The sequence below is a fragment of the Pipistrellus kuhlii genome, unplaced genomic scaffold (assembly GCF_014108245.1).
Source record: "Pipistrellus kuhlii isolate mPipKuh1 unplaced genomic scaffold, mPipKuh1.p scaffold_m20_p_3, whole genome shotgun sequence".
NCBI lineage: Eukaryota > Metazoa > Chordata > Mammalia > Chiroptera > Vespertilionidae > Pipistrellus > Pipistrellus kuhlii.
Genome location: NW_023425529.1, coordinates 1,053,537 through 1,067,708, shown reverse-complemented (window position 1 = coordinate 1,067,708; position 14,172 = coordinate 1,053,537). Strand labels below are relative to the sequence as shown.

The window sequence follows — 14,172 nt, the reverse complement described above, 5'->3', positions numbered from 1 at the left end:
CGGCTTTGACCTCACAGTGAGCGGCCTGAGTGCCAGGCTCTTCCCCTCCGCTCACCCGCAGCCTGCCGCAGAGCCCGCACACTCTGCTCCTAAAGCGAGGACGGCCTGTGAACGGGGCCCCGCGGGAGCACCCTGCTGCACCCCTGTTTGGCCAGGGAGCGTTTACTGAGCCCCTCCATGTGCCAGGTCCCTCCCCAGGTGCTTCCTCTCTCACTGGCCCCACAACAGCCTGGAAGCCAGGAGCGGTGACTTCAGTGGTCCCTGCAGGGGGTGAGGGGGACCGGGGCCAGGACCCAGGCTCTGCCAGGGGGCGGGGTGACTGGCCTAGTCCCGTTTCCCCTCGGCTCCCTAGCTCCCCCAACACCAGATGCTGCTGCTGCTTTGCACCTCTTGTTTGGAGGCAGGGTTGCCATGGTGAACACCTGGCAGGGAAGGGAGGGGGAGGGCTGAGCCCAGCCGCAAGAGGGGCCATTTCCCAAGTCCTGGCGGAGGTGAAGTGGAAGCTTTTCTCTTCCTCAGCCCCTCACCCTGAGGTGCTGTTTCCATAGAAACGGAAGGCCCATTGTCTTGTCCCTTCTTGCTGCCTTTCCCCGAGTCTCTCAGCATCTCTGTGACTTGGGCAGTCTTTGCTCAGACATGCCACTCACACGGTGCCCAGCAGCCCTGGGCTGTGCCCTGGAGAAGCCCCTCCCCCCGGGGCCGGGCACCCCGAGAGAGCGCGACACCCGAAGAGATGGTGAGAGAGAGGACCGCAAACTCGAGAGTCACAACAAGGTGTGCCCAGCAAGATCCCGCGATTCCTCGCCATTCTTTAGAAGGAACACGGAGTGGCCTCGTCCAGCACAGCCTCTGCCCACCGGGGTGGGCACCGGTACCTGAGGGCCTGAAGTTCAAGTCCCTGATGAGACTTTTCCTCTCCCTGCTGCTTTCCTCCCTCCAAGTCCCGGCTGTCTGATGCCTCCTCTCAGTCACTGGAAGCCAGAGGGTGAGGCTCCTGACAGCACGGAGACCCCAAGGTGGGCACCAGTAACCTGGTGCACTCGGGACTGTCAGCTGCTCCCTTAGGGCCCCCAGTCCAGGGAAAGGTCCTTGTCCTGCAGTGAACATTCAGGCCATTGTCACAGCAGCTGGCCAAGGGCCTCCACTCCCGCTCCCTAGGCCTTCTCCCCACCCTCTGGACATTCCCCTTCACCTCCCAGGGACATTTCCCGGTCAAGAAGAGCCGGGGTGAGCGGGGGAGGGGTTCCAAGGTCCCTTTGAGCTGTGAGTCTGACTCTGTTCTTCCCGTTTCTGCTGCCCTGTCGCAGGGGAGAGCTGGGCTGACGACAGGGTGGGAGAAGGAGAGAGAAACAGGAAAGCGAGGTGCTGACAGCCTGTGAAATTGATGCAAACCCAAGTGCGGGCTCGGGAGGACCTTGAAAAATGCCTTCCTTTGGGCTGACATTCAGCAGGGGGCCGCCTGCTGGTGTGAAGGCTCACGGCGCCCTCTACTGGCGGAGCTGAGCACCTTTCCTTCCGGTTTCTCTCTTGGCTGAGACCATGCGCTGCACTGAGTTGCCCACAGTTCAGGGTCATTCCTGGGGGGCTGGGGCCTGACCCCAGCCGGCATTTAAACCGCAGTGCCGTGTTGTGAGCCTGGGCACGGTCAGCACTGAGGCCCCGGGCACACGGCCCCGGCGAAGGGAGCGGGGGGGGGCCTCCTCCACGGCACTGATCCCACTAGGGAAGAGGCGGGACCCTTGTTCTCATGGCGGAGGGCACAGCCCTCCCGCCATTCTGGCTGCTCTTGGGCCTGGGCAGGGCTTTGTCACCATCTCAGTGGTGAGGTGAGTGTAGAGGGCACATGTCCTGCAGTGAACATTCAGGCCTGTCCTCATCTGTTGATGCCATTCGTTTGTGTGTGTGTGTGTGTTGGTGGTGGTGGTGGTGGTGGTTTTTTATCCTCACATGACATAGAGCAAGGGAGAGAAATATCAGTGTGAGAGAGAAACTCCTGCACGCTCCCTGGTCAGGGATCAAACCCACTACCTAAATATGTGCCCTCACTGGTAATCGAACCTGCAGCCATGCTCCAACCAACGGAGCCACCTGGCCAGAGCTGCCTGTCACTCACTAACGCCTAACGAACGTCCGTCTCTGCACAGCCGGCTCCGGGCCGGTCGCGTCCTCCGTTCCGGGGCAGCCGTGCCCCCCGCGAGCCCGTCCCGCCCTGACGGAGTGGACGCCACGCTGCAGAGAGCGGCGGGCGGCCAGGCCCTTTGATGAAGGGACTTGAATGGAGGGAGGGAGAGAGCCAGGTGGACATCCAGGGGAAGAACCTTCCAGAAAAGGGGGTGTGTGGAGCCCTGAGACCCGAGGGACAGTGAAGCCTCCTGCCCTCATCCTGCTGTCCATGTCGGTGTAGTGGCCTGCCCACCTCTCCCCCTGCCCCAGGCTGTCCCCCCTCCTGCCCTGACTCCATGCTGCCTCCTCCCACTTCCCACCCCACCTGCAGTCTCACTCCGTGTGACCTCCCTTTGAAGCTTGACTTTCTCTCATCAGCCTCCTCCGGGCATCCATGCCACAAATTCTCTATTTAAAAAAAAAAAAAATACTTGGGCTGTTCATGATTCTCCCCTATTAATCGGAGCAGGTCTGATTTGCCTCGGAGCCTTGCCGAGCACCGGCATGCGCTGAGGGAGCGATGGAACATAAAGAATTTTCCCTCAGACAGTCTCCCTGTCAGAGGCATGACAATGAATTCCGAGTATAAAGGGTCTCCCCAGGCTCTCATCCAGTCTCTCGGCATGAGCGTGGGAGCAGATTCCTGCCCTCCCCGGGGGCAGCAGGGGGGGCAGGCTCCTCTGACCCCCCTGCCCAGCCCACTCCCGGCCCCGGCTTATCTCACTTACTGCCTCCCAAATGCCGCTGCCCCCGGGAGGACCGTGGCACCGGCTCAGTGGGCCAAGCAAATAAAAGCAGCCACGAGGAACAGAAGTGGGGACAGACGTGTCCACCTTGCTGAGGACAAGCTTGTCCTCCGCCAAGCCAGGCAGCCTGCCTAGCGGAGCGGGCTACGCCTGGATTAGGAAAATCGGTTCTGGAGCCGACAGAAGGGGCTGTGGGGCGGCAGGTGGTTGTCCCTTCACCGGGGCAGCCTCAGCTCCGCCCGGGAAGATGCCCAAGCTCCTTGGCCCTGGGGCCCTCCAGGCGGGGAGGGGCACAGTCACCCCCTCTGAGCTCTATGTGCCGTCAGCACCCCTCCCAGGAGCTCAGCTGGGCTTATAGGTCCCAAGGAGAGCTGATGGAGCAGGACAGGGGCGAGGGACCCCACTCGGCCTTCCAGGGTCCCTCCTGGCCCAGGGGAAGAGGCAGCCAGCACCTCAGCTGCCAGCTGAGGTGAGATGGGATGGTGGTGTGAGGACCTGACCCTGGCCGCGTAGAAGGGACCTGGCAGGGAACAGCTGGGCAGCGTCCACCTGGGAGGCAGGCAGCCAGCCCTCCTCCAGGGCCGGGGCCGGCAGCCAGGCCTCGAGGGCAGCCGGGAGCGGCCGGTGTCTGCCTGGCAGCCTAAGAGCAGGCATCCCGCCCAGGGAGCCACCGGCCTCCGCAAGGGGTGACGGGAGGGCGTGGGGAGGGGAGACCTGCTTCTCCAGCCCAGGGCACAGCTGCCTTCTCTCCTGTCCCCGGACTGTGTCCTCTCCCTCCACTCAAACCGCCTCCCGGCCAGCTGCCCACCTCCCGAGGCGCAGCTTGTCCTCCCCAACCCAGGCAGCCTGCCTGGCGGAGGGGGCTGCGCCTGGATTTGGAAAACCAGGTTCTGGAGCCCAGAGGCTCTGGGCTGACAGTAGCGTCTCAGGCGCGGCTGCCGTGAGGATGGGTGTGAGAACGGCTACGGTTATGCCTGTGGGCTCTGAGGCCGCATCGGTATCAGCTACAGGCGAACGGCCTTCTAGCAAGACTTTCTGTCACTGATTATATCTGTTGGTTTGGGGTCTACGTCCTCCCCACTGGCCCCCCGAGATCAGAAGAGGGCAGATCCCTCGATGGCCCGCCCCACAGCGGTCTTTCCTTTCGCATCCCTGGGCCCCACCGCCCTGCTTCCAGGAGAGGCGCTGGAGCCAAGTCCCCTGAGCCCTTCACTCACATCCTTTCCCGCCCGTGTCTCTTGTCTCCGCAGGGAAATCGAGTCCCAGTCCTGCCAAGGCCAGCAACTGCGTGATCTCCTGAGCCGCGGGCCCGCGGGGGCCAGGACCCGGCCGCCCCGCCGCCCGTCCTGTGGCGAACACAGGTCAAACCCTGCACCAGTTTGCACACCGGGCCCCTCCTGTCCTCCTGCCCGGCAGCCTCCGCCCCGGCCTCAGGGAGCCTGCGCCCCACATCTGCCCCCTCCCCCGGCGGCCACGCGCCGCCACGCGACTACGGGTGCCTGGGCAGGGGTCGCTCCTCCTTGTTTACATGAAGTGGAAGCTTGACTGGTGTCCTCTCTCCTTTATGCCCGACTCCCTCCGCCCACGAGGCCAGCCTCGCCCCGCAGGGCCCCAGAGGGGGTGAGCCCGTATCTTTCTGCCTCGATGTGGTGGGCTCTCCCGGGCAGCCCCAGGCCCTGGCTCCTCCTCTCCCGGGCGTCCTGGTGCTTCTGGTCCCCCGGCAGGTTTGATGGAATACAAGGGGAGAAGACGGGCCTTCGAACTGAAGGCAGAGGATCCTGGGTCAGCTAGGGCGCCGGCTCATGTGGCCTCCCGGGCGGTCCCTGCGGCTCCCGCTCTGGACCCTGATGGCGTGAGGATAAGACCGCCCTCGGGAGGCAGCGGCAGACGTGGATGCTGAGGGCTCCTTCCCTCACTCGGCTCCATCTTAGAGCTCTCTGCCTGGGGTCCAGACCTCCTTGGCTGTTGCCCCCTGTAAGCCATGATGGGGTTTTGGAGTGCCTTCACCTGGGGCTGCTCCCTCCCCCAATGTGCCTTGATTTGCAGCCCAAAGCTTGGCCAATCTAGATTCTGGTGGCCTCCCCCCGCCCCCGAGATGGCCCTTCACCCCCATCACCAGCCAGGACTCAGGTTCCTCGTCTGGTTACATTTCAGCCAAAGACCAGCCTTAGCCCCCTGCCGAAAGGCGGACTGGTTAGGGCCCTCGGCCTCTCCACAGGGCCTGATTACCATGGTGCCAGGCCAGCAGCCCTGCCTGGAGTCACATCCCACCCTCACCACTGTGTGACGGGGGTCTGCGGGGAGAGTTTGCCCATGCACACTTGAGAAATTGCCAAACTGCAGGCTCAGCAAGCGGCCCCCACCCCCACCCCGGCAGGCGCTGGGGGGTCAGAGCCAGCGCTGTGAACCCTGAATGCACCAGGCCTCTCACTTCTGAACCAAACTCGTCTCCTGTGTCTTTCCTTCTGCAAAGCCGGGGGGCACCGGCAGCACCGGGGAGGGCCCAGGTGTCTGAGGAGGCTGGTGGGAGGCCCGTCCGGCCGTGCTGAGGTGAGCAGATGTCTGTGAGGAGCGGGAAGTGGCCAGCACAGTGCAGTCACTGGAGAAAAACCGCAGGGAGGGGAGGGGAGGGAAGGGGAGGGGAGGGTGGTGGGGTGTGTGCGGGGGGGGGGGGGGGGCGCGAGCCTGGTTCCCAGGGCTCCTCTGTTCATCCAGGGTCGGACCCTGACCCACCCCCTGAGCCTTCGTGAGGATTAAACATGTTCTGGGAAGTGCTTCTCATGCCCCAGAGCCTGGCAGAGTGGCCCGTGCTTGTTCTGGAAGGGCAGGCAGGCAGGGAGGGAGAGACGGGCAGCTGGGGGCTATGGCCGTCCCCTGACGGTGTGGGGCACAGGTGGGTGAGGGCCATTGTGGGGAAGAGGGCGCTGTGGGTGCGGAGAGTGGGCAGCTCTGGGGACCAGGGAGGAGGCCGGCGAGGGACCAGCTCCAAGCGATTCCGCAAGGACTTCTGGGGCCTCCTCAGCGAGAAAACCCCAGAGCAGGCCGGGCACCCTCCCCGCCTGCCGCGTAGGAGGACCCAGATTGGAAGGCCCAAGTTAGTACGGCCCCGAGCCAGGCCTCCTTCCCGCCCCAGTTTCCGTGGGTGCCGAGCGGGCGTAGCTGGCCCCGTAGAATGGGGTGGACGACAAACGCAGTGGAATGGGAAAGAGTGCAGGCACCGGCCCTGTGGCCCAGCCTCCTCATGCCCAGCAGAGGTTCGGACAAGTGGCCTCTGACCCCCTCCAGCCCGGAGATGGCTTGCGCAGAGACAGGTGCAAAGGTTGCTGGGAATCCAGACACCCGAGAATGCGGCTCCCGAAGTGCGCCCCTCCGCCCGGGCTCAGCCCACTCTGGCCTGTGTCTTGGCTCCTCGGTTCTTAGATCCTCTGCCCTCTCTGTCCCAGCATCACACACACTCCGTGACATAGCCTCTATCCAGTCTCCAGGGGACAGCTGGCCTTCCCAGTTGGATGGCAAGTTCAAGGGTGGATCATGCCCTTGGTCCCCCCCGCAGAGGCTTGCACAAGTCCGGGAGCGTCAGAAGGGGGGGCGGGGAGAAACAGGGACCAGAGGGATGGTCCGTGGGGGCCTGGCTTCCCTGCCTCCGTCCCCCACCACTTGAGCTGCCCGCTTTCTGCGCCTGCGTCCTGTAGGTGGTGTTCACAGCGGGGGTGGCTATTTGAGAAGGGTGGCCTCCAGGAGCACAGGTGTCTGAGGGCTGAGTCCCGGGGCTGCTGCCCCTCCCCCCCCCCGATCCTGCCCCATTGGGGCTGGAAGCACCGGCTCCTGCATGGTTCCAGGAAGCTTCCCCTTGAGGTTTAGCAAGACTTCCCAGCCTCTTGCCAGATGTCTGTCGTTAGGTATGGTTAGTCCTGGGTGTGATCCCTCAAGGGTGCTTTCAAAACAGCTCTGCTAGCACCATGGCCCCCAGTCTGTATAGAGCCCAACGGAAAGTCTAACCCCGTGGTCGGCAAACTCATTAGCCAACAGAGCCAAATATCAACAGAGCAAGGATTGAAATTTCTTTGGAGAGCCAAATTTTTGAAACTTAAACTTCTTCTAATGCCACTTCTTCAAAATAGACTCGCGCAGGCAGTGGTATTTTGTGGAAGAGCCACACTCAAGGGGCCCAAGAGCCGCGGTTTGCCGACCTCGGTGCTAGGCCAAGAAAGGCAGCCTTGAGATGTAGAGGAAACAAGCCAGAGAGGGAGTGGACTTCTACTTTGCTGCTTTTTCCTTTTTAATTTATTGAGCTCCTGCTATATACCAGTCACTGTGCTGGGTGCTTTGCTCACTGGGGGCCTCAATCTTGGAAAAGCTCATGAAAGAGCTCTGAAAATAAAATTTTAAAATATATATATTTATTGATTTTTTTTACAGAGAGGAAGGGAGAGGGGGAGAGAGTTAGAAACATCAATGAGAGAGAATCATCGATCAGCCGCCTCCTGCACACCCCCTACTGGGGATGTGACCACAACCAAGGTACATGCCCTTGACCGGGATCGAACCTGGGACCCTTGAGTCTGCAGGCCGACGCTCTATCCACTGAGCCAAACCAGTTAGGGCTGGAAATAAAGTTCTAAAACACGCGCACTCAGAGATTGAGCCTCACAGAACTGTGTGATAAGCGGCACAGGCCTTATTGTCCCCGTTTTCCAGGCTCTGCTCGAACCCCACCTCACGTGAGCCTGCCTCTCCAGCTCCGGGCTTCTCACCTTCAACGCTTAGTGACACTCTGGAGCCGCAAAATCCTGTTGGGGGAGGGGCTGTCCCACACACAAATGATGTTCGCAGCACCTCTGGCCTCCCCCTCCTACATGCCAGTAGCACCCCTTGAGATAAGACAGCCCAGAATGCCTCCAGATGTTGCCAAATGTCCCCGGGGTGGGGTGGGGGTGGAACGGCTCAAACTGCCCCCGTGGGGGAGGTCCACTCTGCCCTGCAGCCCTGCAGTCCCTCGGGGTGCCTGCATGTGTGTCCCCCCTAAAACGGTGCTGTGGCCCAGAGAGGTTTGGCTTGCCAAAGGCTGTGCTTTCTGTGACGGACATAAGAGCATCTTCCATCTTGGTTCTGGTTACCGCGTTAGCGCTGGTCCCCCGGAGCAGGTGTTTGCGTGCACCTGTCCGCCTGCCTTCCCCCAGCGCGCCCAATCTGTCCCCCGTCCTCCAGTCTCAGCGCAGTCCCGCGTGGAGAGCCACCGGACAGAGCTGTGTGGGTCCAGCCGCGTCCCCTCCTCTGAAGGCGGCCGGCAGGGCAGGCCCAGGGGGAAGGGAGGACAGCGCTCGCGCCGAGCACCCACAAAGGCCTCTCCGCAGCTAATCAGCCCCGCGTGTGCCTGGACACAGCTCGTCATCCGCTGTGCACCGCATCCGTCCCCCTGCCCGGAGGCCCCGCGGCTGTCACTGTGACCATCGCTGCGGTGGTTTCTGTGCCAGGAGCCCTGGTGCAAGGCAGGCCCCGGCCTCAGCGAGCTGGCCCGGACCGAGGTGGGGAGGACCTAGCGAAGGTCCGCAGGCGGCAGGCACCGACGCCAGAGCGTTCTTAGGCTGCATGACCGCTGGGCCCGCCAGAAGGCCTAGAACATTAGGGTGACCGGAGCATCTCACCCCTCCCCTGCGGACGTTCGCCTGCCGGGCTGGGAACTGAGGAAGGCCCTGCACCGGTACCCGCTCCAGCAGCTCGATTGAAAACCTGGCAGCCGCCTGATGGAATAAGCCAGGCTGATCGATGCGGGTGTGGCGGGGCCTCCAGAACCGATCAGGACCTTTCGGTCCGTTTCCGACTTCCGGGACTCCATGGGAGGCACACAGGAGTCTACTCTCTGCTATCTAATTACTTAAGGCCTGGGTGTATCAAGAGTCCTCCCTGATCCAACCAGTTCCTCCAGGAAGGTCCTCCTTTCAGTGTGTGTCCTTGGTGGGCAGCCGTCATCTCCCCGTCTCTCCAGACCGGGTGGACCCAGGTCCGGGGCTGCCCTGGGTGACCCTATCTGCACATTTCCTTCCAAAAGTCCAACACAAAGGCAGGGAGAGAGGGACAAACCATAAAGGGAGGGAATTTGCCCAAAGGCACCCAGCAGGCGATGGGAAGGACTGGAAACTGGTCGTCCAGACCCTCTTGGAGCACCGTCATGTGGCCTCTCCGAGGGACAGCCTGCCGGAGACAAGTTTTCATCGGAAAAGCGGCTGGAAGTTAGGCGTTGTCCGCAGCCTCTAAAAAGCACCTGCAGGAACAGACGTCCCCGTCCGAGGAGACCGGCTAGGACCTGCAAGGAAGCCAGCCAGTGTGTGGGAAGCCTGGAGGAGGGAAAGGCAAGAGCAGGCAGTGTGCCCGAAGAGGCTGTGGTCCTCGGGGCCCACCCAGAAGAGAGCCGTGCTCTGCTAGGAGCAAGAACCGGGCTCCTGGTTCTCCTTTCCTGCGTGCAGCGTGGACTCGCTGGAAGTGGGCGATCGGACAAGGAAAGACCCTTCACCACAGTATTGGTCATCTGTTTGTTCAGTGGACGTTCACGGGGCAGCAGGCCTGGGGAGGCGTGGTGAGGAAGGCCATGTGCACTGGCGGAGTTAGTGGGGGAGGGAGGGGGCATGCTGCCTGCTGTGATCTTAGCTGAGGCCGGGTGGCGAGAGGATGGGCTTCAGAACCGGCAGGCTCCGGGGAGTAAAGCGCTCAGCACAGCGGCTGAGCAACCCGTGGGGACGTGCTGTCTCGGGGGCTTTATCGTTTTCCTGTTGGGGCATCCTCTCCCGGCTTCTCTCCCTCGCTCCCTCCCTTTGTACTTGCACTTTCATGTATTTCCTCCCTGTCCGCCTGGAGGAAGTTTCCAGGCCCAGGTTTTGGAAAGTGATGGAGAAAACCTGCCAGAGACGCCAGGCTGAGCCTCGTCCACATCCTTCCCCACTTCATGCGTTTGCTGGTTCCCAGCGTGGAACAGGGTCACAGCCTTACCTCGTTGTGCAAAACTGTTCTTGACTTCTAGTTTTGGGTAAAATGAACAATTCTAGTCTATTTGGAGAACTCTTCCTATATAGAATACAAATTAAACCAAAACCAAAGAAACAGCGCATCCAGAAAAGGCTGCCACCTGCACCTCCCAAACCAGCCCCGCACCCGCCCTGCAGGCTCCAGCCAGACGGGGAGGAGCTCAAGGGCTGGCTCCAGTCTCAGGTTCCTTAGAGGGGCCTATGGGGCTGAAGCCACTGTGGTGAAATGCTGACACCAGGTGGCCAGCTGGCGCCATAGCTCCTTCCTCCTCCTGGTAAGAGACGTCAGATGGCAGAAGCCAGGGGTGGGCAAACATTTTTACCAGGTGATAAATATTCCAGGCTTTGCAGACACGCAGTGTATGTCACAATATCGCTGCTGCAGCACTAAACAACCACAGTATACCCTAGTAAAGTGAGTGAGTGCGGCCGAATTCCAGTGATACTGCAGCCACTGAAATACGAATTTCATTATAATTTGCACATGTCACAAAATAGTATTCCTTTAATTGTTTCCCAACCATTAAAAACATAAAAAATATTCTTAGCTCACAGGCCATGGCAGAACAGACGGGCTGGATTTGGCCCCAGCCCAGGACACCTTTCCTCCACACTGCTAGCACTAACTCCCAGCTGTCACGCCTGGGGATCCTTGCTTTCTCATTGTTCTGTCCAGAGGAGTCCCCCATCCTTCCTCCCCCGGCCAGATTGCTGCCTCTTCTCAGACATTCTGGAGTTGTCCCTGGTTTTCACCCATTCTATAAGTTTATGTAAGTATCCATTAGGTGCCCAGTCCTGTACTGAGGGCCATAAGAGCCTAGAGTTTTAACCAGCATTTAACATTTACTTTTACTCATTTGCTGATGTGTTTAAACAAACATTGAGAACTTACTGTGTCCCAGGCGCTGTAATAAGACATACCCCATCTCTACCCTCAGGACATCCATAACCTGCTTGGGAATATGGCCCCAGGGAGGCGGTGTTAGGATGGGCGAGTGGAGGGCGGGTGGAAGCCCAGAAGAGGCACTGAACCCAACCTGGAGGAGGGGGTGACCTCTGAGCTGGTACCTGAGGAATGAGTGGGGGAAGGGAGGATGAGGCAAGACTTTCCAGGAAAAGGTCCAGAGCCTAGAAAGAATTTTCAAGAGAATTGTAAACATTAAAGATGTAGTGAGGATTCAGATACAGTATCTCCCCTCAAGGCCGCCCGACCTGGTGGGTGACACAGGCTATCACAGGCGATTGTAATGTCGTGGAGAACAGTTTTTTAAAATGTTCGCACCAGCCTTGCAGGGTTGGTTATCTGAAGGTTATGCATAATCCCCAGGGCCAGGCTGGGGGGTGGATCTGACTCCACATGGATCCTGAGAGGACCTCATGGGGAGAGAGCTGTCAGCTGGCTTCTCTGCTGCGGGAACCCCTGAGAGGAGGAGGGGCTGGAACTGAGCTTTGAAGAAAGTGTAGGCTCGGACCCAGAGAAGGAGGCTTTGCACATGCGCACTCACGGAGGACGGAGCGGACGTGGCCCACGGGGTGGCCTCCTGAGGGTTCCCTGGGAGGGACCTGCCCTTCTCTGTGTGAATCTCACAGCAATGCCCACTGGGCAGGTGGTGTTTTTCTCAACTCCACCAATGAAAAGCTGTGACCTGGAACCGTCTCTTAACCTCTCCCTACTTTGGTTTCTCATCTGTATCTGCCTCATCAGATTGTTATAAGGATTGGATAAGCTAATCTATATATAGGAAAGCCTAAGCAACCTATATGACCAGTCAACCAGAACGACTGATTACTATGACGAACACTGACCACCAGAGGTCAGACTCTCGACACAGGAGCTGGCCCTGGTGGTCAGTGCACTCCCACAGCAGGAGTGCCTTTCAGCCAGAAGCCAGGCTCATGGCTGGCAAGTGTAGCTGTGGCTGCAGCAGCACTACCCAGTGGCAGCAGGTGGCAGCAGGCTGGGATGAGCAGGAGGGGTAGGGCTCCTCCCCAGCTGCCTGCCACTTCAACACTGCTGCATCCCTCAGGGGGATGTCAGACTACCAGTTTCAGACCAAAACCAGCAGTCTGACATCCCCCGAGGGGTCCCGGATTGCTAGAGGGCACAGGCCAGGCTGAGACCCTGCCTGTGCATGAATCTGTGCACCAGGCTTCTAGTACATGTATAGTTTTTGGAACTGTGCCTGGCTTCGTGGACATGCAACCTGTGTGGTGTCACAGGCCCCTGCTCAGAAGGCAAAGGGGCCTACATCTGGTTTAATGCTCTGCTATTGCTGTCTTGATGTTCTTAAAAATTTTGGAAGAAGGAATCCCATGCTTTCATTTTGCATGGCCACAAATTATATAGCTGGTCCTGCCTGGCATAATATGTGCTTAAACATTTTAAGTGTTACCGTTATCTCAGAGTCTACAACAATAAATACATCCATTTTAGAAATGAGGAAATGGAAGCACAGACCATTTACGTGACTTACACAAGGTCACACAGCAAGCAGGCTGCCGAAGGAAGATTGAAGATGGAGAGGTGACAATCACGATCTTAGAGGTGAAGGCAGGACAGTGGCCCGGTGGCTCTCCTCACGCCAACCCTCCTACCCCCTCCCCCACCCCGAAGAAGGTGACATAAGGACAGAAGAACGGACAGGCTCCTTTGAAGGAGCTAAGAGAAAGAGGTGGTTCGAAAAAGGGCATGAACAGTTGTGGAGGTAGGAGGGAAGCTGGCTATTTTGGGAAGTCAGGAGACGATTCTCAGAGTACAACAGTGATGAAGCCATGGAAACAAGGGCTGGGAACGTCTCTTGGATCTCGGCCACCAAGAGGTCATAGATGTGCCTGGAGAAATGGGTTTTAGTGGAGAATTAGGGCTAGAAGCCAGGTTTAAAGAATGAACGAGCATCAACGGCGGAGACAGCCACGGATCGATATTTTAAAGCTAAGAAAAGGAACTAGATGGGGAAAGGAAGGAGGGGAGAAAGGCAGGTAGGAAGACAATTATTTTGAGGGGAGTGGCAGGAGAGCCAGAGCTCAATTAGGAAGTGGAGGAAGGACCATCAGGAGAAGCAATTTAGCCAAGAAGAGGTGCGCCTCTGCCCCTGAGTCTGTAGGGCAAAGAGCATGGGTTGAGCTAATAAAGCAGCGGTTCTCAACCTTCCTAATGCCGCGGCCCTTTAGTACAGCTCCTCGTGTTGTGCTGACCCCCAACCATAACATTTTTTTCGTTGCTACTTCATAACTGTAATGTTGCTACTGTTACAAATTGTAATGTAAATATATGTGTTTTCCGATGGTCCTAGGCTCTACAGCAGCGGTTCTCAACCTTTATGACATAAAGGCTGTGTTCCCTGGGGGGCTGGTTGTCTCCCCAACAGCACTGTGACTTTCTTCAGACAGACATCCCAGGGCACCATAACAGCATGGAAAAGAGCTTGCTCTTAGAGCCAGACTACCTGGGTTCAACTGCAAGGTTACTTACTACCTTAGGGGAATAACTGGGGCAAGTTAGTCAGCCCTCCAGTGCCTTCGTTTCCCTAACTGGAAATAGGGAAACCACATTAACTGCCAGGATCCAGCACGTGTTCACGAAAGGGTGGCTCCTAGCCACAGCCACGGCTGCTGATTCTCTCACGACCCTCCTGTGGGTCTAGCATTGGCCAGCACACAGGAACGGTTCGGCATCTGCTGCCTCACCCAGCGCTTTTCAGGAAGTGTGGTCTGAAGAAATGAGAGGTGACTTAGAAGTGGCTCAGCGTCGGCCACAAGGGCTTTGTTGCACAATAAGTGCTACCAGACATGTAATGAATGCTTATGAGCATGTCCGCTATAATCAGCGCCCTGAAGAAGGCTCCCCTTGGCTGTGGCCCCACCCACCATGCAAGTGAGCAGTATCAGCTGTCCCCCGTTCCTCTTGTCTTTTTGGATTAGGTTGCTGTGCCGGGATCTCCCCATGTTTATCAGTTTGGAGAATTGAAGAATGCTCACAAACACTTCCCAAGTGTCTCAGAGCAGCGAGAGGCCGGGGCGAAGGGTGGAGGGAGCTTTCCTGCACCGCAGCAACCGGAGCTGGCGCCCATCCAGCTGGCCAGGCCACCCCACGCCTGTGGGTCAATGCAGAATCGTTTGCAGAAGTTCCTGTTGCACTGGATTTTATCCAGGCCAATGCAATGTGTGCAGGGATCACAGAACACTCTCTCAAGGGAAAAAAAGGAAGGCCTATTGCTTGGAATGGCTCAGAGCACTTTTGGTCG

At 58.9% G+C, this 14,172-nt stretch overlaps 1 protein-coding gene across 2 annotated transcripts in view; it reads left to right on the top strand.

Annotated features, from left to right (window-relative positions):
• FAM83F (family with sequence similarity 83 member F) overlaps positions 1-5,352 on the top strand; it is a 29,792-nt gene extending 24,440 nt beyond the window's left edge. Inside the window, exon 4 of one of the 2 annotated variants that reach the window (XM_045587465.1) lies at positions 4,160-5,352. In XM_045587465.1, coding sequence (XP_045443421.1) covers positions 4,160-4,454 — 295 coding nt within the window. In that variant the 3' untranslated portion in view covers positions 4,455-5,352. The remainder of the gene's footprint in view (positions 1-4,159) is intronic. The other variant, XM_036459363.2, reaches the window with a different exon arrangement.
• Positions 5,353-14,172: the final 8,820 nt, after the last annotated feature.